The 27,900-nt window shown below is 35.5% G+C and overlaps 1 protein-coding gene across 5 annotated transcripts in view; it reads right to left on the bottom strand.

Moving 5' to 3' along the window:
• CTNNA3 (catenin alpha 3) overlaps positions 1-27,900 on the bottom strand; it is a 1,780,789-nt gene that overhangs the window by 196,131 nt on the left and 1,556,758 nt on the right. For all 5 annotated transcript variants that reach the window (XM_021074380.2, XM_084997062.1, XM_021074383.2 and 2 more), the window contains one exon: positions 9,059-9,151. In XM_021074380.2, coding sequence (XP_020930039.2) covers positions 9,059-9,151 — 93 coding nt within the window. The remainder of the gene's footprint in view (positions 1-9,058; positions 9,152-27,900) is intronic.

Consider the following 27,900-nt stretch of genomic DNA (forward strand, 5'->3'; position numbering starts at 1 on the left):
AGCAAAACTCCCAGAGCAGGACTAGGCATTCCAACATCACTGAAGAAAATAAGAACTTGACAACTGTTGGGTAAAAATTTGTTCCCACTCTCAAAAACTTCCTTTTGTGATCATTATTTCAGTTTGACATTATTCACATGAATACAACTGTACATAAAATTGCATCATTAAGAATCATGTTAATACCACCTTCTTTTTACCCTCTTAAGACAGTGCCTGCTAAGTCTTCCTCTTAAGGAAAAAAAAACTCAAAAGGTTTTTGGCATAAAGCGCTAAATGTTTAGACCCATAAAATCAGGATACTCATATCAAAAACTGAGAGATATGTATTTACAGAGCTCCTGGAGTTACTACAAAGGAAGTAAAGTATAACATTAGCACACATATGCCTACACACATCTTAGACTAAAGAAGGTAGCAATACAGGCCTATCTCAGAGAAGAAAAAAATCTCAAATCAACAAATTAACCTATCACAAAAAAGAAAGAAGAACAAACAAAACCTAAAGTCAGCAAAAGGAAGGAAATCATAAAGATCAAGGGGGAAATCAATTAAATAGAGATACAAAAATTGAAAAGAAAGTCAATAAAACCAAGAGCCAGTTCTTTGAAAGAGTAAACAAATTAACAAATCTCTGGCCAGACTCACTTAAAAGAGAAGAAAAATAACTAAACTAAATAAAACAAGAAATGAAAAAGGAGAAATCTCAACAGATACTGCAAAAATACAAAAAAAAAAAAAGAGAATACTATGAACACGTATATGACAACAAATTTGACAACCTAGAAGAAATGGATAACTTTGCAGAGACATACAGCCCACCGAAACCGAATCAAGAAGAAATAGATTGACTGAATAGACCAATCACTAGAAACAAAATTGAATATGTAATAAAAACACTTCTTACAAATAAATGTTCAGGACAAGATGGCTTCACAGGTGAATTCTACCAAACATAAAGAGAAGAACTTATACCCATCCTTCTTAAATTTTTCAAAAGATTGAAGAAGAAGGAACACTCCCAAAGACATTCTATGAAGCCACTGTCATCCTAATACCAAAACCAGACAAAGATACCACTAAAAAAGAAAACTATTGGTCAATATCTTTGATGAATATAGACACAAAAATTCTCAACAATATTTTAGCCAACAGAATCCAACAACATATAAAAAAGGTCATACACCACAACCATATGGGATTTATTCCAAGTTCACAAGGATGTTTCAACATAGGCAAATCAATCCATGTCATACATCACATTAACAAAAGTCAACAAACATATGATCATCTCAATAGATGCAGAAAAAGCATTTGACAAAATCCAACATCCATTCATGATCAAAACTCTTAATGAAGTGGGTATAGAGGGAACATTCCTTAACACAATAAAAGCCATTAATGACAAATCTATAGCCAATAATAGACTTAAGAGAGAAAAGCTGAAAGTCTTCCCACTAAAATCTGGAACAAGACAAGGATGCCCATTCTCATCACTTTTATTCAACATAGTATTAGAAGTCCTAGCCACAGAGATCAGACAAATGAAAGAAATAAAAGGTATCCAAATTGGAAGATAAGAGGTAAAATTGTCACTGTATGCAGATGTCATGATACTATATATAGAAAACCCTCAGAACGCCACACAAAAACTATTCAAACTGATCAATGAATTCAGCAAAATAGCAGGATATAAGATTAACCTTCAGAAATTGGTTGTATTTCTGTATGCTATCAATGAAATATTAGAAAATGAATGTAAAAATACAATACATTTTAAAATTGCACCCCCAAAAATCAAGTACCTATGAATAAACCTGACCAAGGATGTGAACGACTTATATGTTGAGAACTGTAAAACATTAATCAAGGAAATTCAAGAGAATTCAAAGAAATGGAAAGACATTCCATACTCCTGGATGGGAATATTTAATATCATAAAAATGGCCATATTACCCAAAGCAATATACAGATTCAATGCAATCCCTATCAAGTTCCCAAGACATTTTTCACAAAACTAGAACAAAAAAACCCAAAAATTTATATGGAAATATAATAGACCCCAAATTGCCAAAGCAACCCTGAAGGGGGAAAAAAAAAAAAAAAAAGCAGGAGGAATAACTCTCCCAGATTTCAGACACTATTACAAAGCTACAGAAATCAATACAGTGTGGTACTGGTACAAACAGACATAAAGAACAATGGAACAGAACAGAGAACTCAGAAATAAACCCAGTCACCTACAGTCAATTAATCTTTGACAAAGGAGGCACAAATATAAAATGGGAAAAAGACAGTCTTTTCAGAAAATGGTGCAGGAAAAACTGGTCAGCTGGATGTAAATCAATGAAACTAGAAAACACCCTCACATCATGCACAAAAGTAAACTCAAAGTGGCTTAAAGACTTAAGCACAAGACACCATAAGCTACTATAAGAGAACATAGGTAAAACATTCTCTGACATCAATCTTACAAATGTTTTCTTAAGTCAGTCTCCCAAGGCAACAGAATAAAAACAAAAATGGGACCTAATCTAACAAGCTTTTGCACAGCAAAGGAAACCATAAAAAAAAAGGACAACCTACAGAATGGGAGAAAACAGTTTCAAATAATGCAACCAACAAAAGCTTAATATCCAAAACATACAAATAACTTATATAACTCAACAATAACAACAAAACAACCAAATTGAAAAATGGGCAGAACACCTGAATAGACATTTCTCCAAGGAAGATAGACAGAGGACAACAGGCATATTAAAAAATGCTCAACATCACTAATTATTGGAGAAATGCAAATCAAAACTACAATTAAGTATGCCCTCACACTGGTCAAAATGGCCATCATTAACAAGTCAGCAAATAATAAATGCTGGGGAGGGCGTGGAAAAAAGGTACCCTCCTTCACTGTTGGTGAGAATGTAAATTTGTACAACAGGTTCCCCAGAAAACTAAATATAGAACTACCATATGACCCAGCAATCCCACTCCTGGGCATATATTGGACAATACTTTCATTGAAAAAGATAGTGCACCCCTATGTTCATTGCAGCACTATTCACTATAGCCAAGACATGGAAACAACCTAAATGTCCACTGACAGATGAACGGATTAAGAAGAAGTGGTATATATACACAATGGAATACTACTCAGCCCTTAAAAAGAACAAAATAATGCACTTGCAGCAACATGGATGGAACTGGAGAGTCACATACTAAGTGAAGTAAGTCAGAAAGAGAAAGACAAACACCGTATTATATTACCTATAATTGGAATTTAATATACAACATAAATGAACTTTTATACAGAAAAGAAAGAAACTCATAGACTTGGAAAACAGACTTGCAGTTGCCAAGAGGGATGGGAAAGAAGTGGGATAGATTGGTAATTTGGGGTTAGTATTTGCAAACTACTGAATTTGGAGTGGATAAGCAATGAAATCCTGCTATATAGCACAGGGAACTATGTCTAGTCACTTGTGTTTGAACATGACGGAAGATAACGTGAGAAAAAGAATATATATATATGTGTGTATATATATATATGCGTATGTGTGACTGTTTCACCTTGATGTACGGTAGAAATTGACAGAACATTATAAATCAACTATAATAAAAAATCAAAATTTATTGAGCATTTCCTTTGTGTGAGAAATAAATATTTTTTCATGTATATAGTGTAATCTTCAAAAACAACTATAAAATAGATACTTTTAAATCCATATTTTGAACATTTTTTACCCCCTTGATGCTTTTTCCCATCCCATCTATTGGTAATAATAGATCTTATCATTATCACAATTTTATAGATTAGAAAACTGAAAATTAGAAATATGAACTAACTTTCCCAGGGTCATATGGGTAGGAATTGGTGGACCCTAGCTTTGAACCAAGGTTTATGTAACTCCAAAGTTCATTCTATTAACTTCCACATTATATTTATATATCAAGACCAAAAAAAGCAAGTCACTGGCTCATCCATTCTATTCAGAAAACTCTTTCAATCTATTTTACTGAGTCTTTCTAAATCTGCAGTTGTCCCTAGGTAGGCCTATGAAGTATATTGTTAGCTACAACCCTCCTAACATTAAAAAGTTTCAAGTATCTATTGCCACTGTTTCCCATATTGCAGACAACGAACCAGGGGAAATTTCTAGAAATTAAAATGCTCCGTATGTTGAAACATCACAGCAGCCAATAAAACACTGACTATGGAGTAACCACCTCTTTCGTCAGGATTCAAGGCTTGGAGACCTCAGTTTGTTGTCCAACAAGGTCCTCCACTGTATGATTCTAGTCGAGTAGTACAGTACTCCATCTCATCAAGGCAAAATAATCCACCAAGGAGACTATTAGAGTTTGGGCATCACTATGTAGTTTCCAAATAGTAGTTAATAAACTGATTTTGTTATCAATGGAGACTCTGGTATTGGGACATTTAGAAACTTGTGAGGCTTGAACAGATCTGATACTAAGGTTTATGGTCTTTAGTTTCACCTGTCATTTTTCTGTTAGAGGAATTACAATATCAACTCCATAATGCTGTCTGTACCAAAAGTAAGGCAATGAGGTATTAAAGGGTTATTAAATTTTACCCAAGTTTACAAGCATGCTATTTTGGAAAGAGTGGGGCTGGTGCCAAAAGACATGAGATTTGGTCCCAGTCTACGTGGCTTGAATAAATTACTCAAATTCTTTGAACCTAATTCCCTAATTAGTAAAAATCAAGAAAAAAATAAAAACCAAACTCTAAGGGTTTTCATTAAATACACATTTGGAAATGTTTTATAAACTATACAGTGTTCATGATAATTGGTACAGCAGTGTTTAAATAGAAAATATGGCTTAGCTTATATTTAATAAAATCTTTAGGACTTAGCAAAAAATCCTATTCTCAATAAGTATAAGAATTTGATAAGGTTAACAGGAGTCTATTCTAGTTTCTCTTTCTTTTTTTCTTTTTTTTTTTTTTTTTTGCTTTTTAGGGCCACACCCACAGCCTATGGAAGTTCCCAGGTTAGGGGTCGAACTGGACCTGGAGCTGCCAGCCTACACCACAGCAATAGCAATGCAGCATCTGAGTCACATCTGCAACCTATACCACAGCTCTCTAGAATGCTGGATCTCTGGCCCACTGAACGAGATTGAACCTGCATCATCATGGATACTAGTCAGATTCACTTCCACTCCCTAATTTCTCTTTCAAATTTGAGTTTTTAAAATTAAAAAAATGCCTATTTAGTCCTTGTTAAGGGCATGAACAGAATAAGTAATGAGCTCTGAATATTGTTCTATAAATCTATAGTAAACCCACTCTCCTGTATCACTGTGGCATGCTTAATCACTGGATATAATCACAGTATCAGTCCAGTTGGTATCCATGTATAATAATTAAGATATTCATTAATCTCCACTGCTGTTCCTCTGCTACTTCATAAGGCATGCACTATTGGTCTTTTATTATTTTTCTCTCATTGACTGAGGACTCCAAATCATTGTTTTTTGTTCAATGCCCAGTGGCATTTACCACCCATGACAGCAATAACAGATGAGGTTGAGCCAAAGCTATTGGGAGTGAAATGCAGAAAGTCAAATGATAATAAATAACTGTCACTCCATCACTAAACAGTGTCTGAAATTGGTTCTACTATATGTTTGATGTAGCAGAATCTGCATAATCCAAGAACCCAAAAAGCTGCAAACAAAATAGAACCCAAACACATGTCATGGGCAGTGACTAGGAAGTCTTCACTGAGCATAGGGTGAGTATTTATAAAAATCTTGACAGTTTCCATCTTGAAATCTTACAGTGTTTCTCATATTAATAGTTCTTGGGATATATGTCAAGAGGCATACTCAGTTCAATGGACACAAACTTCAGGACATGCTGGATAGAGTACACAGTCTCAAATGGTTATAAGACTGAGCCCATGAATATATTCTAAGCATAGGGATGTAGTTATAAGAAATACAGGATTATTAGGGATATAAGATTCCTGGGAGAGATCATAAAATTTGTCTAAACATGAGGTTGGCTCTGGCCAGACAATGTGGGTAGAGGACAGGTTTGAGCCATCCACCTTGGTTGCTGGTATGAAAGCAGGATCTGTTATAATAAACTCACAAGATAGATAATCAATAAGAGGGTATTACTGAAGTTAATTTGTCCACATTGGACAATAATTACACTTTAATTATTTTTCTTTTTAGGGCCACACCTACAACATGTGAAAGTTTCCGGGCTAGGCATCAAGTTATAGCTGCAGCTGCCGGCTATGCCATTGCCACAGCATTGCAGAATTGAAGCTGCATCTGCAAGCCACACCACAGCTCGTGGCAAGGCTGGATCTTTAACCCACTGAGGAAAACCGGGCATCAAACCCACATCCTCATGCATACTATTCAGGTTCTTAACCTGCTGAGCCACAATGGGAAGTCCTCTTCAAATTTTTAAAGAAGATTTGTATTCTTCCTCTTTTCCAGGCTGCTGTGGCATCATTTATTCTGTTCCCTTATAGTCCATCAATGACATATCTTGTTTGTTGTTGTAGTGGTTTTCTTTTAATTAGTAAAGGATTTGTTTTGCAAACTCTAGTGTTCCAAGTCAACTGACATGTGGTAATCACCAAAGTCCTTAGTGTGAAAATATTATCCATTTACTAGACAAGTTTTATAAATCTAAGGCCCGGTGATCTTATTAGTAAAATGGAGATAATAATATCAATATAGCATAGTTAATGTGATAAATAAATAGTGCATCTGAAGTGACTCTTTTCTTGTTTTACCCCAAAAGCAATACCTGAGAATGGAACATAGTTTATTTGGAGAATAGATTTTAGGGAACAGAAGTTGGAGCCTAAGAATGAATCAGGAAACAAAGGAGAGCCAACTGAAAGATATATCATCAAGATGGTCATTGATATCTGAATTATCTTGATCCCTTGGAGACCTTTTGAGAACCTAAAGAAAATGTACTTCAAAGTGGTCCATTCAGGGGACAGAAGAATATTAGTCAAGAGTTGTTCTGTGGAGTGTTGGTGCAACACATAAGGTTGCATGTGTTTTGGAATATCTGAGAAGCTTCCTGAAGGATTCTGAATAGCAACTGCAGGAAAGCCTCAAGGCAAGAAGTGAATAAAGTCCAACATATTTAGAAATCATGCAGGGGAGATTTACCAAAGGAGAGAGTGACAGAGTTGAATAATGTTGCTTCCAGTAGAATTAATGGTGACAGATCTGTCTTTTACTAGACAGTGGTGAAGGTGTAGCCCATAGGCATTCCAAATGAAATGGACTATCAGGGAACTGTGCACAACAGAACACACATCTAGGATTCAGAGTGCTTTCAGGGTGATTGCCATAAAGTTAGAAGCAGTGGATTCTATGAAAGATTCTTAAGATCTGGGACCGTGTTCAGCATCTGCAGCATAACCTCCAATGGGCAAATGGTCATCTAGATGAATCTTTTTTCCAAGAGCAAAAATATATAAATAATAATAGTAGTAATAAGAAATTTATATTCTTAGCATTAAATTATAAAGTTTATAAAGCCCTCTTACATGCAATGTCTTCTTTGAAGTTACCAACAGGGCAGGAAGAAGGTATTCTTCATCTAAAATTTAACATGAAGATTTCATTTTCTACATATGCTAAGCCAGTGTGAGAACTAGGGCATGCTTCCCTTAATCCTAGCATCATAAACCATGCTTTTATGGTAAGACAATTTCCTCCTATCAATTATTCTATAAGCCCTGACACATACCTTCCACCTGCAGTGGTGCATAAGTAGCCTAAGTGAATCAATCATTCACCTCACTTAAAGCATAAGCAATGTTTACCGTTGCACAAATTAATTTCCAATTCCACTGCCATTTGTAAGATTTGATGTCTTACCTAGAATGCCTGCCTGATTTGAAGGAAACTAACTCCGGGTGCAGTGTGTCCCCAGCTAGTTCCCAAGCTAGGACTATAATAAATAATCAGCAATAAATGGAATTTCAAGAAAAATCAACATTTCTAATAAACACAGGTATTGTCGCTGACAAATGCTAGTTCCATACAATCTGAATTTTGAAAATTAAGTTCTTAAATTCATCTTTAACACACCTCTCCAAATTTTATGACACTGACTTTAAGTAATTAAATAATGGTAATAAGTATAATGATGTAAATTATACTATTGTTACTTAGTAACTTTTCAGTAATAATAAGCAGTGATTATTGAGAGCTCACTAAGAGGTAGGCAATGTCTTAAGTGCTCTATTCTTTAACTTAGTTGATTCCCACAGTAATCCTTATACCGAGGATACCATTACTATCCTCGCTTTACAGTTTGGAACAGAAGTGAAGAAAGTCTAAGTGAGTTTCCCAGTGACTCAGCAAGGAACTGGCTGATTCAGATATGTTCCTAAGAAGCTTTAGCCACCATGCTACACTGCCTGGCTTTCAGACACATGTTCTACAGTCTGTTCTGCAGATGTAAGCTATCAGCATCTAGGAAATCAAACTTTTACCAATTCTCAAGCATTGAATATAAAAATAAAATGAAGTACATCTCAGAATTCAGAAATTAATTAACATCTTTGGAAGAGTGTATGTGTGTGTGTGTGCGTGTGTGTGTGTGTGCGTGTGTGTGTATGTGTGTTGAGTTGAGGGTTGGGGGCAGAAGAAAGCATTGTAGAAAAGAAGAAAAGTAGAGGAATATTGCCTCAGAAGTTGTTCCTCCCACCCTTAGAAGTTCAGAGTTTATTTACCACTTCTTAATTTCACTTTCTACTCTAAACAAACGGGTACCCTTTTTACTTTGATAATTCCATGACTAATATCAAGACCAAAAGTGGTATGCAGTGATTCTCTGACCAACCAGAAATGGCCTCACTGTGAGGTCTCAAGGTAGAGGAAACCATCCCCCTCTAGATGCCTCCACTGCATTCTGAGGCTCTTCTCCCTGTGATTTACAAAACCAGCTCCAGATCCAGCAGTCCCATCTGTGAAAGGCTGCCTGTATTGACAAGGAAAGTGCATAGCAAATGTTTTTCTCCTTAGAGAGATAATATACCCGGTCAGTTTTTCCTTCGGTCTGAACACTGGTGTGACTGCGGACTTCATGATCTTCTTCCAGGTCAGAAACATCCTCAAGTTCTTCAGGAGTCTATAAAAAGAAAGCAAAACTGCTGGTAGAAATGTAAAATGGTAAACAGTCTGGCAGTTTCTCAAAAAGGAAGCATAGAGTTACAAATATGACCTAGAAAGTCCATGCCTTAGGTATGTAACCAAGAGATATGACATATTTGCATACACAAAAACTTTTAAACAGGTGTTCATAGTAGCACCAATCATAATAGCCAAAAAACATATCTAGTGATGAATGGGTAAACAAATGTGGTAAATGCAAACAATGGAATATTACTTGGTGTAAAAAGCATTGAACTTCTAATACATGCTTCAGTATGGGTAAACCTTGAAAATACTATGCTAGATGAAAAAGGTCAATCACAAAATACCATATGATTCTATTTACTTGAAATTCTAGAATAGTCAAATTTATAGAGATAGGCATTGATTAGTGGTTCCTAAAGGAGGAAGTGGGGGAGGGGTTGGGAACAGTGACTGCTAATGGATATATGTGATTTTTTTTTAGGGATAATAACAATGTTCTGCAATTAGTGGTAATGGTCACATGATCTTATAAATATACTAAAAATATTAAATTTTATGCTTTAAAATGGTGAATTTTGTGGTATATGAATTATATCCAAATAAGTTTTAAAAGAAAAAGAAAGAAAAATAATCAGAAGGATGCTTTTCTTTGAGTAGCTAATTGGCTAACCACTAGGTGTGCACCACAAACCTAGGTGTTGACAGATGATACATAAGTGAATGGAATAATTACCATTAAAACTAAATGACATCAAAACACCAAAAATTGAGAAACTAAATGTTCTAAGACCTTAAGTAATAAGTAATTTAACCTTAATCATAGTGTTTATTCTAAATAGTTACCCTACTTCCATTCCTTTTTTTCAGTTTTTCTGCTTAAACATCTCTTGTTCAGGGAGGTGCCTTGAACATCTACCCTAAACCAGATCAAGTTCCTCCAACAAGCATTTCCTGATGTCTTCTACCTTCACTGTCTTAAGACTTATCATACTTTATCATTTATATTTTAAGGGAAAAACCCAGGAAAATGCCTGTGCTGATTTCTATAGTTATTACTTTTGTGTTCTGTTTTGAATTGTCCATATTTCATGTTTCCGTAAAGCTTTCCCAGAGTTCCCCTAAGTGGGCTGTGGGAATGTCATGTGTCTAGTTAGATCTTGATATGGGTCCTGCTAGCCACTATGTTTTAAAATTAGAATCTCTGTAAGATCACACTGTTGGAACACACAAATTGGAGTTTTAAATCAGTAATGTGATCTAATTAGAAATGATGGTTTCATTTCCTATAGTATTGAGTCATCAGACTGTCTCGAAAAATTATTGAATAAAAACTTATTTTTTTAAAAAAAGAACTATTTATTATAACATTGTTTGATAAATTAGGAAGCCAATTGTTGAGCTGTCTATTCTTTGAGGTAAGGCTAGTGCTGCTCTGCTGACAATCACTTCCCCACAATCAAGTACATATATGTTTTTGAATGAATGAAGCAAAATGATCACTGATGGCCCAAAATATACTTGGATGGAAGCAAAACAAAACATACTGATAGCAGCAAGATACACTTGTCCTCACTGTACCTAAACTGCACTCCCACCTTCTGTATTTCAAACTAAAATGTTTTATTTGCTTTTCATTGTTTTTCTCAGTTCAAGGTTTCACTCGCTTAGTTTCACTGGGGCAATAATTTAAACATCAGTTATTATTACAAGCAGAGATACTTAACAAAAATTAATATTTTAGTTTATGGAGTTTCAGTTTAAAATAATGATTCCAGAGTTCCTTCTGTGGCACAGCAGGACTGGTGGCATCTCTGCAGTGCCAAGACTCAGATTCCATCCCTGGCTGGGCACAGTGTGTTAAAGGATGAGGCACTGATGTAGCAGATGAGGTGTAGGTCGCAACTGTGGCTTTGAATAGGAAATTCATATGCCCAAGGGAGGCCAAAAAAAATATATATATGATCATTCCTTTGCTATAAAGCTCTGGTGAGAAATCCAAAATGAAAACATTTCAGTTTCATGAAAAACAACAAAAAACAAAGTGGAAGGTCTCTTGGGTATACCTGGTTGTTAAAGAATGGAAAGGGGAGGACCTGCCTCTTCAGAACACCACTAGTTTCCCTTAAACTCCAGGCTGCACACAAACAAGCCCTTTGTTTATTTTCATGGCTGTGAAGATCCTTCTTTCACTTGGGGCTGCTCCAGACATGGATACTTGCAATGATTAGCTCACACTGTGGAGCACAACTACCAATGTCCTAACCACTAACAGCCTCAGATTCCTTCCCATCGTGAGTCTTTAACATGCATTTTCTTTGTTCTTTGACACTTACACTGAGCATCATCCATCACTTTTGCATGGATTTCAACAGACTCTAATTGGATACTAATATCCTCTCTCTCACCAAAGCCTCCAATGTGCTGAGTGATTGTTACCTATGAGTTCATCTCTATGTGCAGTCCTTCTTTGCTGCAACTATGTGCAATTATGATCACAGGATCATTCACTCTCTCTTAGGTATTAATAGCATGAGTTCACCATTAGGGAGATTCTACACAATTACATATTTCTTTATTAGCCATGTTTGTGTATTCTTCTGAAAGGATCTTTACATTTTCCCTTCTTGCTATACCGCCAACCCCTGTAACATCTGAGTAAGTTCAGTTGATCAAATTCCTTTTCCTGGGTCTTGTTGTTTTGCAACTGAAGACTGTCTGGTGCCCCTGCTGTGATCTTTTCTTTGTAAATATCTGTTGTTTATGTCTTGGGGTATACTTTATCATGTGGTGACATATAACTTCATCAATTCCAATAGTTTATTCAACTCAAATAAACTGACTTAACAGAAACCAAGAGCAACTGCTGCTGTCACAAGTCACAAGTACCATTTTGTTGGTGATACTGCAGGAATAGATAAGCCTGCCATTCACGTCCACATACTTCTGTGCATTTCTTTATCTTTAACATGGGGCTAGTAGATTTTTTTTGCAAAGCCACCACAACTGACCTCTTCTTTTCATCAACAAAATCAGTAGGGGGTGTCCCAAAGATTTGCTGGCAGCATTTTGTATTCTGTAAGTCATGCAATTGGATGGTATTGTAAAATTAAAAGTTAAATACACAATGTTATAGTTTAAATTAAGAAAGGAAGATTAAGAAACAAGAAATTGGAGTACTCTGATCATTTTTAAGGTGTACATTAACTCCTTCTTGATGAAGACAATAATAGAAAGAACAAGTATTTAATAGGAAGGAGGGAGAGTTGCTACCCTATATCGAACACTCATAAAAATAGCCGGCTTTACTCATCTAGTAACATAGTTGTTTTACAATGCTGTGTATCAATTTCTGCTGTACAACAAAGTGTATATACACACACATACATATATATACATATACACACATACACACACATATACATTCCTGTTCTTATATTATCTTCCATCATGGTCTATCCTAAGAGGATGTAGTTCCCTGTGCTATCTGATAGGACTTCATTGCTTATCCATGAGACCAACTATCTTAGATCAATGTCCTATAGCAGAAAGACACTATATTGTTGAGTAATACCAACCTGAATTTGAATTCTGACCCTCCAATTAGCAATTATGGAACTTTGGACAATTTGTGTGCCAATTTAAACTTTAGTTTCCCCAGGAAAAAAATTTATATAACAACCTAACCCTGAAATTTGTTGTGATACTCAGCTTTACTTAGATGCTTTGAGAAAGATATAAGCCCATAGACACAGCTGGGGTTCAGCAAAAGTTGTTTCTTTCTGTCTAGTGTTTGTCCTCTTCCTCCACCACTTATCTTTCATCCCATTACAAAACTGCATTTTTTATAAAACTTTTATAGCAATTTGAATACCTCCAGTTTACTCCAAATCTGCTACCCCACCACTTATCTTTCATCCCATTACAAAACTGCATTTTTTATAAAACTTTTATAGCAATTTGAATACCTCCAGTTTACTCCAAATCTGCTACTCTGGGTTGACTTGATCCCTACTAGCTTCCTCTAGTTACAGTCACCTGATTGTGAGTACATAATGTCATTGTGCTGATAGGGTATAATATAATTCCCTATACACCTTCTTTCTTCTCAATTCCAAGTAAAGATCTCTCTCTCTCTGACTCTCTTTCTCTTTCTCTCTCTCTCTTTGGTAGTTTTAGGGCCACACTCACAGCATATGGATGCTCCCAGGCTAGGGGTCAAATTGGAGCCATAGCCGCCGGCCTTTGCCACAGGCACAGAACTGCCAGATCCAAGCTGCATCTGCGACCTATGCTGCAGCGTGTGACAATGCCAGATACTTAATCCACTGAGTGAGGCCAGCGAATGAGCCCTCATCTTCATGGATAGTAATCAGGTTCTTAACCCACTGAGCCACAATGGGAACTCTGTAAAGATATCTTTTGACCTGATTTTAATCATGTATAAGAGTAAGAATATCTCTTAAGCTGCCTCTAATGAAGATATATTCTAATATAGATTCTGAGGGAAAATGGAATTAATTATCCTTCTCTAAGTTGGACTGCCTCTAAATCAGACCAATAGGAAGCTGCCCCCCCCAGTGGAAAAAGTGATAATAAACTTGTTAGTACTCATTTATTTATCAATATCAGAATTCAAGATGACCATTTCATCTTTTCCTATTTTAATTCTTGCTTATTGTGAAGTATTCCTTAGGCAAACTATAGTGATTTGAAGTAAGCTTAATTTCCTCACCTTTAAATGCCAAAAATATTACCTAATTCTTGTGAAGCTAAAATAAGATAATGGACTGGAATATTATTTAGTGATTATAAAATACTGAATGTTAAATACTGTTTATTATAAATTATTATTACAGTACTTTAAGATCTCTATTTATGTAAAAGAGCACAGAAACCAGTATAGAACTTGAAAATATTTAAGCTGATATTTGTATAAAAACAGAGCCTGCAATATACAGTAGTGGTACATTAAACTTCAGGGTCACAATGAATTGGTGTTTTGATATCTATATTATATTAAATATATATTTATTTACTAAAGTGTAAATATGTGCATTTATATTACTCCCCCTCACCCTGAGGATCTCAATGCTTTAACAGACTTTTTGTCATTAATTCTTTCAGCATCCTTTGTGAGATAGGCAGGCAGTATTATTAAACCTTAAAATTCACTTGCACAGAAGGTTTAATAATGAAGTATATGAAAGTAAGTGTGAGTCATCAAACAGCAAAAATAAGGAAGGGGAGAGAAAGGTAGAGAGAGAATGCACATGTACTTAGGAGGGAAAGAGAGAGAAATTTAAAAAAGGAATGGAGGAAGGAAGGTAAGGAAAGAGGGTGACAAAAAGGAAGGAAAAGAGAGAAAAAAGAAAAGAAAAAGGATAAAAGACAGTCTAGGAAATAGGAGTTATGCTTGTCATTTTCTCCTTAGACTTTAGGTTGAATTCTAAATAGTATGTGTAATTTAATCATAAATCACACTTCTCTGATTATCTGTTAATGTCTTAACTATAATCAAATAACTGCCATATAGTAGTGGTCTGACACTCAGAGAAGGATGCTATGAATAGTCTTCTGAAACAGAGAGCTGCAATGACATGTCAGTGGGATTATCCTAGCTGAGCTAATAACATAGGATGATTTTGGAATGTCAGGGTGGAGAGTCCAGAATCAAAACATGTTTTAAAAAGAGGAATAAAAGAATGGATATGTGTATTATGTATAACTGCATGCTTTGTTGTACAGAAGAAATTATCACATTGTAAATCAACTATACTTCAATAAAACTTTAACAATGAAAAATAAAACAAAGAGGAATAGATATGTCAATAATACAAATAAAATAATAGGAAAATAAAAAATGCTCTTGGTTGAATCCACATCCATGTGCACATGTACTTTTTCTACTCCTCAAATATGCTCACTCATCAGTTCATTCCAGAGAAAGCTCTTTGGCTCCTAGTATCTACTCTTTCCCTGCCTGGCATGCTCCTCCTTCAGCTTTTATAGAGCTAGATCCTTCTCACCATAGGGTTCGGATGTCCTATAAGCAACTGTATCCAGTCTTTCTAGCCAGACCATCTAAAGTTAACACTTTCCAGTATCAAAAGATACATAGAGAAAAGTGACAACAACCTAAAACCTATGGGACACAGCGAAGTCAGTAGTGAGAGAGAAATTGATAGCAATACAATCTTATCTCAGGAAACAAGAAAAATCTCAAATAAGCAACCTAACCTTTACCTAAAGCATCTAGAGAAGGAAGAACAGGAAAAGCCCCCAAATCGTAGAAGAAATCTTAAAGATCAGAACAGGAAAAAATGAAATAGAGATAAAGAAAACAATAGAGAAGATCAATGAAACCAAAAGTTTGTTCTTTGAAAATATCAACAAAATTGACAAAACTTTAGCCAGAATCATCATGAAAAATAGGGAGATGTTTCAAATCAAAAGACTTGGAAATGAAAAAGAAGTTACAAGTGACACCACAGAAATATCAAGTATTATAAGAGACTACTATAAACAACCATATGTCAGTAAAATGGACAAAGTAGAAGAAATGGACAGATTCTTACAAAGGAGCAAGCTTTCAAAACTGAACCATGAAGAAAGAAAAAATATGAATAGACCAATCACAAGTACTAAAATCGAAAATGTGATTTAAAAACTTCAAAAAAACAGGAGTTTCTGTTGTGATGCAGTGGAAATGAATCCGACTAGGAACGATGAGGTTGAGGGTTTGATCCCTGGCCTTACTCAGTGGGTTAAGCATATGGTGTTGCAGTGAGCTGTGGTGTAGGTCACAGATGTGGCTCAGATCTGGTGTTGCTGTGGCTCTGGTGTAGGCCGGCAGCAGCAGCTCTGATTAGACCCCTAGCCTGGGAACTTCCATATGCTGAGAGTGAGGCCCTAAAAATACAAAAGGCAAAAATAAAATAAAATAAAATAAAATAAAAACTTCCAAAAAACAAAAGCCCAGGACCTGATGTTTACACTGGCGAATTTTACAGAGAAGAGTTAACGCCTATTCTTCTGAATTCTTTCAGAAACTTGCAGAGGAAGGAACACTCTCAAGCTCATTCTTGAGGCCACCATAATCCTGATACCAAAACCAGACAAAGATACCACAAATAAAAGGAAAGAAAATTACAGGCCCATATCACAAATGAACATAGATGCAAAAATCCTGAACAAAATATTAACAGATCAAACCCAAGTATATAATAAAAGGATCATTCACATGATCAAGTGGGATTTATCCTAGGGATGCAGGGATTCCTCAACACCTAAAAATCAATTGGCGTGAGACACTGCATCAACAAACAAGAATAAAAGCCATATGAACATTTCAATAGATGCAGAAAAAGCTCTTGACAAAATTCAACATTTATTTCTGATAAAAATAAAACTCTCCATACAGTGGGAATAGAGTGAACCTACCTCAACATAATAAAAGCCATTTATGACAAACCCACAGCTAACATCATTCTCAATGGTGAAAAACTGAAAGCATTCCCATTAAGATCAGGAACAACACAAGGATCTCCACTTTCACCACTGTTATTCCACACAGTTTTGGAAGCCCTAGCCATGGAAATCAGAAAAGAAAAATAGAAAAGGTATCAAAATTGGAAAAGAAGAAGTAAAACTATCACTGTTTGTAGATGATAAGATACTATACCTAGGAAATCCTAAAGACACTGCCAGAAAACTGTTACAGCTCATCAACAAATTTGTGAAATTTGCAGGATACAAAATTAATACACAGAAATCGATTGTATTTCTATATATTAACAATGAAAGGTCATAAAGAGAAATGAGGGAAACCATCCCATTTACCATAATATTAAAAAGAATAAAATACCTAGGAATTAACCTGCCTAAAGAGACAAAAAACCTGTACTCTGAAAATTTTAAGACACTGTGGGAAGAAATCAAAGATGACACAATCAAATGGAAAGCAACCATGATCTTGGATTGGAAGAGCCAATACTGTCAAAATGACTATACCACCCAAGGCAAGCCACAGATTTGATGCAATCCCTATCAAATCACCAATTACATTCTTCACAAAACTAGAACAAAATATTTTAAAATTTGCATGGAAACACAAAAGACCCTGAAAATCAAATAAATGCTGAAAAATAAAAATAGAAATAAAGGAATTAGGCTTCCTGACTTTAGACTATATTACAAAGCTACAGTAATCAAAATAATATGATACTAGCACAAAAACAGAAATATAGATCAAAGGAACAAGATATAAAGCCCAGAAATAAACCCAAGCACCTATAGTCAACTAATCTATTACAAAGGAGGCAAGAATTACAGTGGAGGAATGACAGGCTCTTCAATAAGTGGTGCTGGGAAAGCTAGCCAGCTACATGTAAAAGAATGAAATTACAACATTCTCTAACACTACATACAAAAATAAACTCAAAATGAATTAAAGGCCTAAATGTGAGGTTAGATACTATAAAACTCTGAGAGGAAAACAGGCAGAACACTTTAACATAAATCACAGCAATATCTTGTTTGATCTACCTCTTAGAATGATGACGATAAAAACAAAAATAAACCAATGAGACCTAAGTAAACTCTAAAGCTCTTGCACAGCAAAGGAAACCATTAAAAAAAGACAACCCAGAGAAAAGGAGAAAATTGTTGCAAACTATGCAACCAACAAGGGCTCAATCTCCAAAATATACAAACAACAAAAAAATAAACAACCCAACTAAAAAATGGGCAGAAGACCTAAAGACACATTTCTCCAAAGAAGACATATGGATGGCCAGTAGGCACATGGAAAGATGCTCATAAAAAGGCAAATCAAAATTGCAATGATATATCAACCTACACTAGTCAGAATGGCCATCATTAATAAATCTACAAATATCAAATGGTGGAAAGGAGGTAGAGAAAAGGGAACACTCTTACACTGTTGGTGGGAGTATAAATGGTTACAACCACTTTGGCAAACAGTATGGAGGTTCCTCAGAAAACTAAATATAGAACTACCATATGATCCAGCAATCCCACTCCTGAGCATACATCTGGAGAAAATTTTCATTCATAAAGATACATGCACCCCTATGTTCATTATAGCACTATTCACAACAGCCAAGACATGGAAACAATCTAAATGTCCATAGACAGAAGAATGGATTAAGATGTGATACATATATACCATGGAATACTACTCAGTTATAAAGAAGAATGAAACAATGCCATTTACAGCAATACGCATGCTATGAGAATGTCTCATGAAATGAAGTCAGAAAGAGAAAAGACAAATGTAACATGATATCACTTATATGTGGAATCTAAAATGTGGCACAAATGATCCTATCTACAAAAATAAACAGATCAGGGACTTGGAGAGCAGAATTGTAGTTGCAAGGGGGGAGGAGAGGAGGAAGTGGGATGGGTGGAGAGTTTGGAATTGGTAGATGCAAACTATTACTTTTAGAATGGATAAGCAATGAGGTCCTACTGTACAGCACAGCACTATCCAGTCTCTTGAGGTAGAACATGGAGGAAAATAGTGTAAGAAAAATAGTGTATGTGTATTTATGATTGGGTCTCTTTTCTGTACAGCAGAATTTGGCACAACATTGTAAATCAAATACACTTTAATAAAAAAAATAATAAAATTCAGAGTTCCCATTGTGGCTCAGAGGTAATGAATCCAACTAGTATCTGTGAGGATGCAGGTTCAATCCCTGGCCTCATTCATTGAGTTAAGGATCTGGTATTGCCATGAGTTGTAGTATAGATAGGCTTGTATCTGGCATTGCTGTGGATGTGGTATAAGCTGGCATCTGCATCTCCAATTCGACCCCTAGCCTAGGACCTTCCATATGGCACAGGTGTGGCCCTAAAAAGCAAAAAATAAATAAAATAAACCATCTCCTCTACTTCATTTGTTATATACCCTTTATGCTTTTTCTTTAGCCCATTTGTTATTATTGTAACCTGAAAATATATTTTCTTCCTTTTTCTTTTTTTTTTTTTTTTTTTTTTTGGAGAGGAGAAATGTTTTGGTCTTGCCATATTAGAACATAACATCTATAACAATAGGGATGCTGTCTGTCTTGTTTACCATTCTGAGCACCCAAAAGAGTATATACTAGGTGTTCAGTAAAAATATTCTAACTGAATAAGGGAATACATGACTTAACAACAAGTAAGCTTTGGTATTTTTTTTTTTTTTTTGTCTTTTTGCCTTTTTCTAGGGCCGCTCCCACAGCATATGGAGATTCCCAGGCTAGGGGTCTAATCAGAGCTGTAGCCACCGGCCTACACCAGAGCCACAGTAACGAGGGATCCAAGTCGTGTCTGTAACCTACACCACAGCTCACAGCAACGCTGGATCCTTAACCCACTGAGCAAGCCCAGGGATCGAACACGCAACCTCATGGTTCCTAGTCAGTTTCATTAACCACTGCGCCACAACGGGAACTCTAAGCTTTGGTATTAATGTCAGAGAAAATCTTGGGAATATCCCATTAGGCGTGTAATACAGATATAACTAAGACTTGAAAGGAAATGTCATTATCTAAATTCAGACCACAGTTTCAAGTCCCACCAGGACCCTGTGCCACAAACTCGTCATGGAAGCAGTAGGTACTAAACCTAAAGGAGCTACACAGCCTAGGACCATGGGCATTTCACTGGCAATCACTGTGGGAAAATGACAAGAGATTGTTGGGTCTCTCTGATGCCCTGATATAAGTCTAAGTCTCTAGAAAAGAGTTTCTCAACCTTGGCGCTATTGAGATCTTTCTCTGACTAATTCTGGTTTTAAGAGTCTGTCTTGTATTTTGTGGGATGTTTAGTACCAACCCTAGTTTCTACTCATGCAATAGGAAGCTCTCAAGTTGTGACAGTCAAAAAAAAAAAAATGTGTATATATATATATATAAATATATATATACACACACACACTCACATATATGTATAAAAATACATATACAACATATACATGTATAAAATACATGTATGTGTGTGTGTGTGTGTGTGTGTGTGTGTGTATCCAGACATCTCCAAATGTCCCCTGGTGGAAAGGGCAGGAAATCATCCCTGTTTGAGAACTGCATCTCCAGAACATTGGTTCACCTGGCCCATCAAAGATGGTAGGGGTAAGTGACCTTATGCAAGGGGTAAGGGGGAGGCTCAATAACTATGTTTAAATTTCCCAAGAGCAAAGTTAAAAACTTAGTTGACTTAAGGACTATAAAAATAAAAAGGATTTTTTTTTTCTGGTACATCTGAATTTGTGAACTGAAATCCATATCCCATATAATACTATTACGGTTTTAAGACAGAAGAGGACACTCCTTATTCACTTTAGTATTAACCAAACAACTGAAGAAACCATATTAAATTATAAAATAAAAATAAAATTATAAACTTTGTTACAGCCTTAACAGCAGCACTTAACTGTTGCTTTAAGTCTGGAGTACTTCGACTTTTATTCATAATGATGAAATTATGACCTAAAAATATACAGTGATAGTCCAAGTTTGCTTGATCAGCAATTAAGAGTTTACGGGTAAAAAGTCATCTCAACTAACATATTTGAGTAGCTATTTTTATGTATATAAAAATGGGCTTATTATGTTAGATTCTGGGGATTGTGAGACAAATAAAACCTAATTTTTGCCCTTAGGAGAGATACAGGGTAAAGATATTAGACAGAAATAAAAAACAAACCAACAAACAAACAAACAAAAAAGACAAAAAACGAAAAAAATGAAACAAAAAACCTCCCTAGAGTTGTATGGTTTGAGGCAACACGGAGAAATTTCCCAAGAATTGTCTGGCAGGAATTGGGAATGAGTGTCAAGTACTCCCAGTTAATCTGGGAAGATATTCCTTGTGTTGTCAGACAGCTGCTGGGCTTTTGCTACGGTGATAGATTGATAAATGTGAAGTTAGGTTACTTGGGTTTTCATTCTAACTTTGCCATCAGTTGTATGTTGTTAGGCAAAACTCATACTTTTCCTATGCTTCAGTTTATTCATCTTTAAAATAGGGATGGGAAGTAAATAAAACCTGATCATTTCTGTGATTCCTTTAAGATTTTAGCAGTTCATGCTTAAACTGAAAGCATAGCAGTAACATTAATCTGGATGAAACACTTCCTCAGAACTAGGAGAACTCTGTAGTAGGAGAGATTTGGCAAATCTGTTGAGTTCAGTTGATGGAAATATAATTCACTCCAATTCATTTTATTGGTTAGAAACATGGTTAATCTGATGAATATATTTTTCTTCTCATTCTCACAAGGAACAATAAAGCATCTAGAATTAATCTCAGATTTTAACCTGAGTACCTAACACAGTGCCTAGCAAAAAGTAGGGACATAATAAATATGATTTTTTAATTTTTTTCTTAATTTCTTTTCTCTTTTCTTTTTTTTTCTTTCTTTCTTTTTTTTTTTTTTTTTTTTTTTTGGCTGCATCCATGGCTTATGGAAGTTCCCAGGCTACTGGTTGAATCAGAGCTGCAGCAGCTTACCTATACCACAGCCATAGCAATGCCAAATCCAAACTGTGTCTGTAACCAACACCACAGCTCACGGCAACACCAGATCCTTAACCCACTGAGCAAGCCCAGGGATAGAACCCACATCCTTGTGGATACTAGTTGGATTTTTACCACTGAGCTACAATGGGAACTCTGATAAATAGGATTTTTAATACAAGAATTCATGGAAGAAAATCAGTAGATAAAAAAATAATGAAAGGGGAGTTCCCGTCGTGGTGCAGTGGTTAATGAATCCGACTAGGAACCATGAGGTTGCAGGTTCAATCCCTGCCCTTGCTCAGTGGGTTAACAATCCAGCATTGCTGTGAGCTGTGGTGTAGGTCGCAGACGCAGCTCGGATCCTGCGTTGCTGTGGCTCTGGCATAGGCTGGCAGCTACAGCTCCGATTAGACCCCTAGCCTGGGAACCTCTATATGCTGGCAGGAGCGGCCCAAGAAATGGCAAAAAGACAAAATAATAATAATAATAATAATAATAAATAATAATAATAATAATAATGAAGGGTACAAATGAAAAGGTATTTCTCTAATTTTCATAATAGATCATTGGTGGATTTTCCTCTTATAATCTTTCAAAATAAACAACTCAAAACTTCTTGGTACCATTATCATCCCACTATGTTTCATAACCCATCTATTTTTTTCTTTTTCAGCATGCTAAGAAAATAGCAACATATGAATTATTCCATATGATGAAACTATGCATCCTGAGTATTATACCTCTTAGAGACTATAACAATTTAAATACAGTTTGAGAAAGCTAAGTCACAGAATATAAAAGTACGCTCTAAAGTAAGAAAAATTACTACATCTACTATATGCAAGAGCATATGATTAAACATATAGTCAAATAGGACAACTTGGGCACAAAAATTTGAGCACTTAGCATTTTATGTCAGAGGAAACACAACTCTGAGCCTTAGTGTTCATCTATCACCAATGAATTAAATCTATTTGTTCACTCCTCAGAAACCTACCCAGGCTAGTAGCCATCAAACAGCCAATCTTTGATACCTTACAATTGAGTTTGGATTATAATGATTTTCAAAGCAGGTGATCATTATAATCACTTAAATTTATATAAAGACTTCTAAGGACTCAAGCAATAATAGAATGCCATAGGGTAAATCATATTTTAACCTCAATCCCTCATTTGTATCAGGAAGATTGTGGGCAGTCATTCCTCTGCTTCTAAGATCCTAATGAGGCAAATAACTGTAGAGAAGCATCCAGAAAATCAGCAAGATCGTCATAAATGAAAGTGGCATCATCAATATCATTGTACTTATTCAATCACCAAATGCATTGCTGATCTAGCTCTGATTTCCAGGTCTGCATGTCTAATTTATGAAAACTGTCATAAGAAGTATTTCAGATTGAGGTTAAAAATATTAGATACTAATGAAGTCATGAAGAATAGGTTTGGATGAAAGCATATTTTTGGAAATTCGAATATTAGAAATATCCACACTCAACAATCCTTGGATTCCCTTTGAGAACAGAAAGGTAAGATAATCATTTTAATTAATTTATTTTTAATAAAGTATAGTGGATTTACAATGTTGTACCAATTTCTGCTGTACACAAAAGAAGACACACATTTTTCTCCTCATATTATTTTCCATTGTGTTCTCTCCCAAGAGATCAGATATACTTCCCTGTGCTATATACAGTAGGACCTTCATCAAGGTATTAATACAATTCATTAATAACACTCTTCTGGGTTATTCTACATTCCTTTTCTTATTCAATCTTAATAAACATGAAGAGGTAAATGTTTTCATTTCAATACAACGGGGAAGGAAACTGAGCTCTAGAGTTAACAGAACCTATTCAATATCCCACAGTTAATAAAGGGCTGCTTCAAAGTAGAATCAAATGCTCATTTGATGAACCTTGTTAGTCACAAATATGTGGGAGCTGAGTAGGTAAAACTTACAAGTCAAAAAATGACCTGCAAACAGCATGAATATACTGCTCAGAGAGCACGGTAGGCCCATTTAGGGGCTTCCATTTAGCACACTATGTCGGTCCTTAATCTCTTCCTTCCCCCACCAGATATAATTTCTGGACCTCAGTAACCATGGTGTCTGGAGCAAATAGATGATTCAACCCTTCTTCATTGCTTCGCTGCCACCTATCTTGAACCACATAATGTCTTTGAAAACCCAACTAAAAGAAATCCTGCTTGTTTCTCAGGCTGGCACCCTAGAGATCTAAGTTGAGATACCAGGCTTGAGATCAATTCAATTTTAGCCCAGAGCATGAACAAACGCATATCAATGGATCAGCAAAGAAAAAAAAAAAATGCTAGTCATGTTTTTTGAATTCTTTATGAATTAGGTTATACCAATTGGCAAAACTACTAAATGTGTTTTTGACAGTGCTGAGTTTATATCCTATTTCCAAATTATAAACAGAAAACCTAAGGTAAGTAACTTGCCCAAATTTCTATAGTAAGGGAGGGATGGTGGTAGAAAAACAGTAAAAAAGACTGAATATGTGGATTCTAGGTCAAAAGCTTCCTCTAACAGCTTGTGACCTCAAGCAAGTACTTCACTTGTTGAGAACTCAGCTTCTTCAGAAGGAAAGGAAAGGACAGAACTCAATGACTTATAAAATTTCATTAAGTTTTACAATTTGCTCTGTAAGTCTATGGTAGGTTTGGTTACAATGTACCTGGAGAGAGAATGAACTTTTTTTTTTTTTTTTTAAAGAAAATTTTGAATTTGCATGAGACTTTTCTTTTAAAATGCTGAACACAATTTTAGGTCACAAATCTCTTTTGAATTACTAACCTCTGAGGAAGTTAGAAACTACCTTCTAAACTTGTTTTGTCTGAGAATACATAGGAAAATATTAGGGTTCTTCATAAGCAGTAATTGAGGACACCATTGAGAATAGTGGCAGTGCAATTACTCTCATTGTTCTATAGATGCAAGGTGTGCTGTGGTTGGAAACAATGCAATCATAAAACTAGGAGCAGTAGTAGAGGTGGAGGTGATCATGATGGTGCCAGCAGTGGTATTAACAGCAATAGAAATAGCAGCTGCAATGGTGGCAGTGGTGGCAGCAGACAGCTAATAACACAACCTGACCTTTAACTCCTAGGTATAAACACTATTACCATGAATATCAGACAAATTTTCCTCCATAAGTGAGGAAAATATCACCTTTTTTCTCAAACTCTATGCCAGACAACCTCTACAGACCTGATTGTGTTTTCTAATTCTAGGAATAGACAGTGAAAGAGAGGTTATCTACTTAAAAAATTTTTTTTCAAAAAAACTATTCTAAAGATGTTAAAATAAGAGTTTCAGAGAATACCTAATAGCAAAGAAAAAGCACTCAATAGTCTTAACTGAGTGTATGCATTCATATATATTCTACTTATATAAAACATAATGCATATATATATGAGAAAAAAGTGTTGTAGAGTGTTATATGTGATTTTTCTTTATAAATGATTTGTTTCTAAATTTTTATGATATATATCTATTATGTTCATCATCTGGAAAACAAAACAATGAATATTAAAATAAAATCTGCTTAAGGAGTTCCCTTTTTGGCTCATTGGTAATGAACTCAACTAGTATCCATAAGGATGTAGGTTTGATCCTTGGCTTAGCTCAGTGGGTTAAGGGATCTGGCACTGCTGTGAGCAGTGGTGTAGGTCACAGATGCAGCTCAGATCTGGTTTTGCTGTGGCTATGGCATAGGCTGGAGGCTACAACTCTGATTCAATCCCTAGCCTGGGAAATCCATATGCTGCAGGTGTGGCTCTAAAAAGACAAAAAAATAAAAGAAGGAAAATCTGCTTAAGATTGAATGTGCCATTTCAAGGACATGGTAACAATGAAAAAAAAAAAAAAAAAAACAAGATTGCAAAACTCACTGCACAGGAGCAGAGCTGGCCTTGTCACTTTGCAATAGGTCTATCAATTTGAAATTGATGTGGACACAGATAAAAGCTTTCAATAGGTGAGAGGAAAATTGCAGTGTATGTCTTCATTATCAGAGCATACACTTAAGACTGATAGCCGATATGGAGAACTATCCCTTACTGGGGCTCTATGCTATTCTTGCGTGTTGCGTGGTCTCCTTTTCAGCTCTGTGGATCCATGAAAGCAGCTGTTTTATTCATACATCACTTTATCAGTGTCCTGGAAACCGGTTTTACAGAAATGTTCTATAATAAAGATTTTTGTATGAAAGAAGAGTTATGATTTGACTTTCCAGCAGGGATACATATTTTTTAACCTATAGAAATCTTTTACTTTTAGAAATTGTTAGGTGGCCAGGTGTAATATCAATGGCCCTAACCAAATTCATCCATCTAGATTTGCAAAGTGATCCCAGACATAGTCATAAAGTCATAAAGTATAAAGCTTGCTATGTTCCAGTCTTTGATACTATGTAGGGCTAAGCAGGATATCCACAAATGACACTCCTATTTCACACTGAACTAAAAAAATGGGAAAATCTGAAAGAAGTTCCATGTTACTAAGGAGATGTTTCTCAATAAAACAGTAATTCAGATCTATATTTGACTTTTGAACATATTATTCAGGGCTATTGGATTGAAGTTTGCTTTATGGGACATAAGAATTCCCTACACTAGTAGAATAAAGTTGCCTAAGTTGGCAGCTTATATATATAATAGAACACTAGAATGCAGCAAAACAAATATTTGGACAACCTCTAAGGAAGAATTATGCACTCTATAAAAGGGATTTTTTTTAAAGTCCCCAAACTAAAAGGCCTGTTTGTAGAAGCAAGTGAATACATCATTGTTGAAGATGTAGTCAGGTGTAAGAGGCGGCTGTGCAACTAGCTCATGGAAAATGCATTCCCCTGTTTCTACACAGCTCTGTCCTGATCAATGAAATTAGGAAAAGAGGTAGAAGCAAACCTAGTGGGGGTATTAGATTTAAAAATTGCATGTGCTCCTTAACATGCTAAACATATGCATGTCACGGAATCTAGTCACACCACTACTAAGTCTTTACCCAAGAGAAATAAAAGCATATAGTGTATGTAAAATACTTGCACACAACTCTTCAGAGCGGCTTGTTTTGCAATCATCAAGTAGTAGGAATGACCCGGATATTCATCAACATGGGAGTGACATTGCAGATTATATGGCCATTCAATGGCATATTATTCAATTAGAAAAAGGAATGGATGGAGTTCCCATTGGGGTGTAACAGGATTGGCAGCATCTCAAGCGCAAGGATGTAGGTTCCATCCCAGCACAGTGGGTTAAAGGATCCAGCATTGCTGCAGTACCGTAGGTTGCAGTTGTGGCTCTGATCTGACCCTGGCCCAGGAACTCCATGCTCTGGGCCAGCCAAAAGAGAAAAAGAGAAAAAAAAAAAAAAAAGAAAAAGAAAAGAAAAAAAAGTCATGGATTTCTGATACAACTAATAACTTGGAGGGATCTCAAAATAATTGTGCTGAGTGAAGAAAGTCAAATAAGAGTACGGACTATACAAGTCTATGTATACAGCATTCTAGAAATTCAAATCAATCTATAGTAACAAATCAAATTGGACTGTGAAACCAATTGAGGTCTTCAGTAAGGAGTGATTAGAACAAAAGGTCATAAGTAAGTTTTAGAGTTTGATGTATATATTCCTTATCTTGATTGTGGTGATAGCTTCGGGGTTAAATGTGTATGTCTATAATACATATCAAAATTTATGCTTTAATATGCACAGTTTATTAAACATCAATAATACATTGGCAATGTTGTCAGAATTTGCATCTAATTATTCAAATGCATATCTAGACATATACCACATAAAGTAACAATTGTTTGCTTAATCCAAGACTATGATTTCATCAGAGACCAGGTAATGTGAAGTTCTGTTGAATACATACATGAAAGAAGTAATACTGCAAATTCGGTTTTAATCAGTTAATATCTTTCTTTTTTGCTGTTTAATAAAATGGACTTCAATATCTAGTAAGGGAGTGCATACTTAATAAAAAAGTTAAATTTTTGTTATCAATGTTAAATGTTCAGTTCACAGACAACTTATCCAGGGGTCATTTCTAGGGGTGCTCAGAAATAATAAACACAGCTTTTGTAAGAATAATACCAACTGCAGGCTTTTAAGCATAGATTCTGAATGTTAAAAGATTGCTGATAAGAATGGTAAGATATTATAACAGCAAGGTGATTTTT

The sequence above is a fragment of the Sus scrofa genome, chromosome 14 (genome assembly GCF_054392235.1).
Source record: "Sus scrofa isolate SSC_HxYL_T2T_F1_AM1 chromosome 14, Sscrofa_HxYL_maternal_Yorkshire_Landrace_v2.0, whole genome shotgun sequence".
Taxonomy (NCBI): domain Eukaryota; kingdom Metazoa; phylum Chordata; class Mammalia; order Artiodactyla; family Suidae; genus Sus; species Sus scrofa.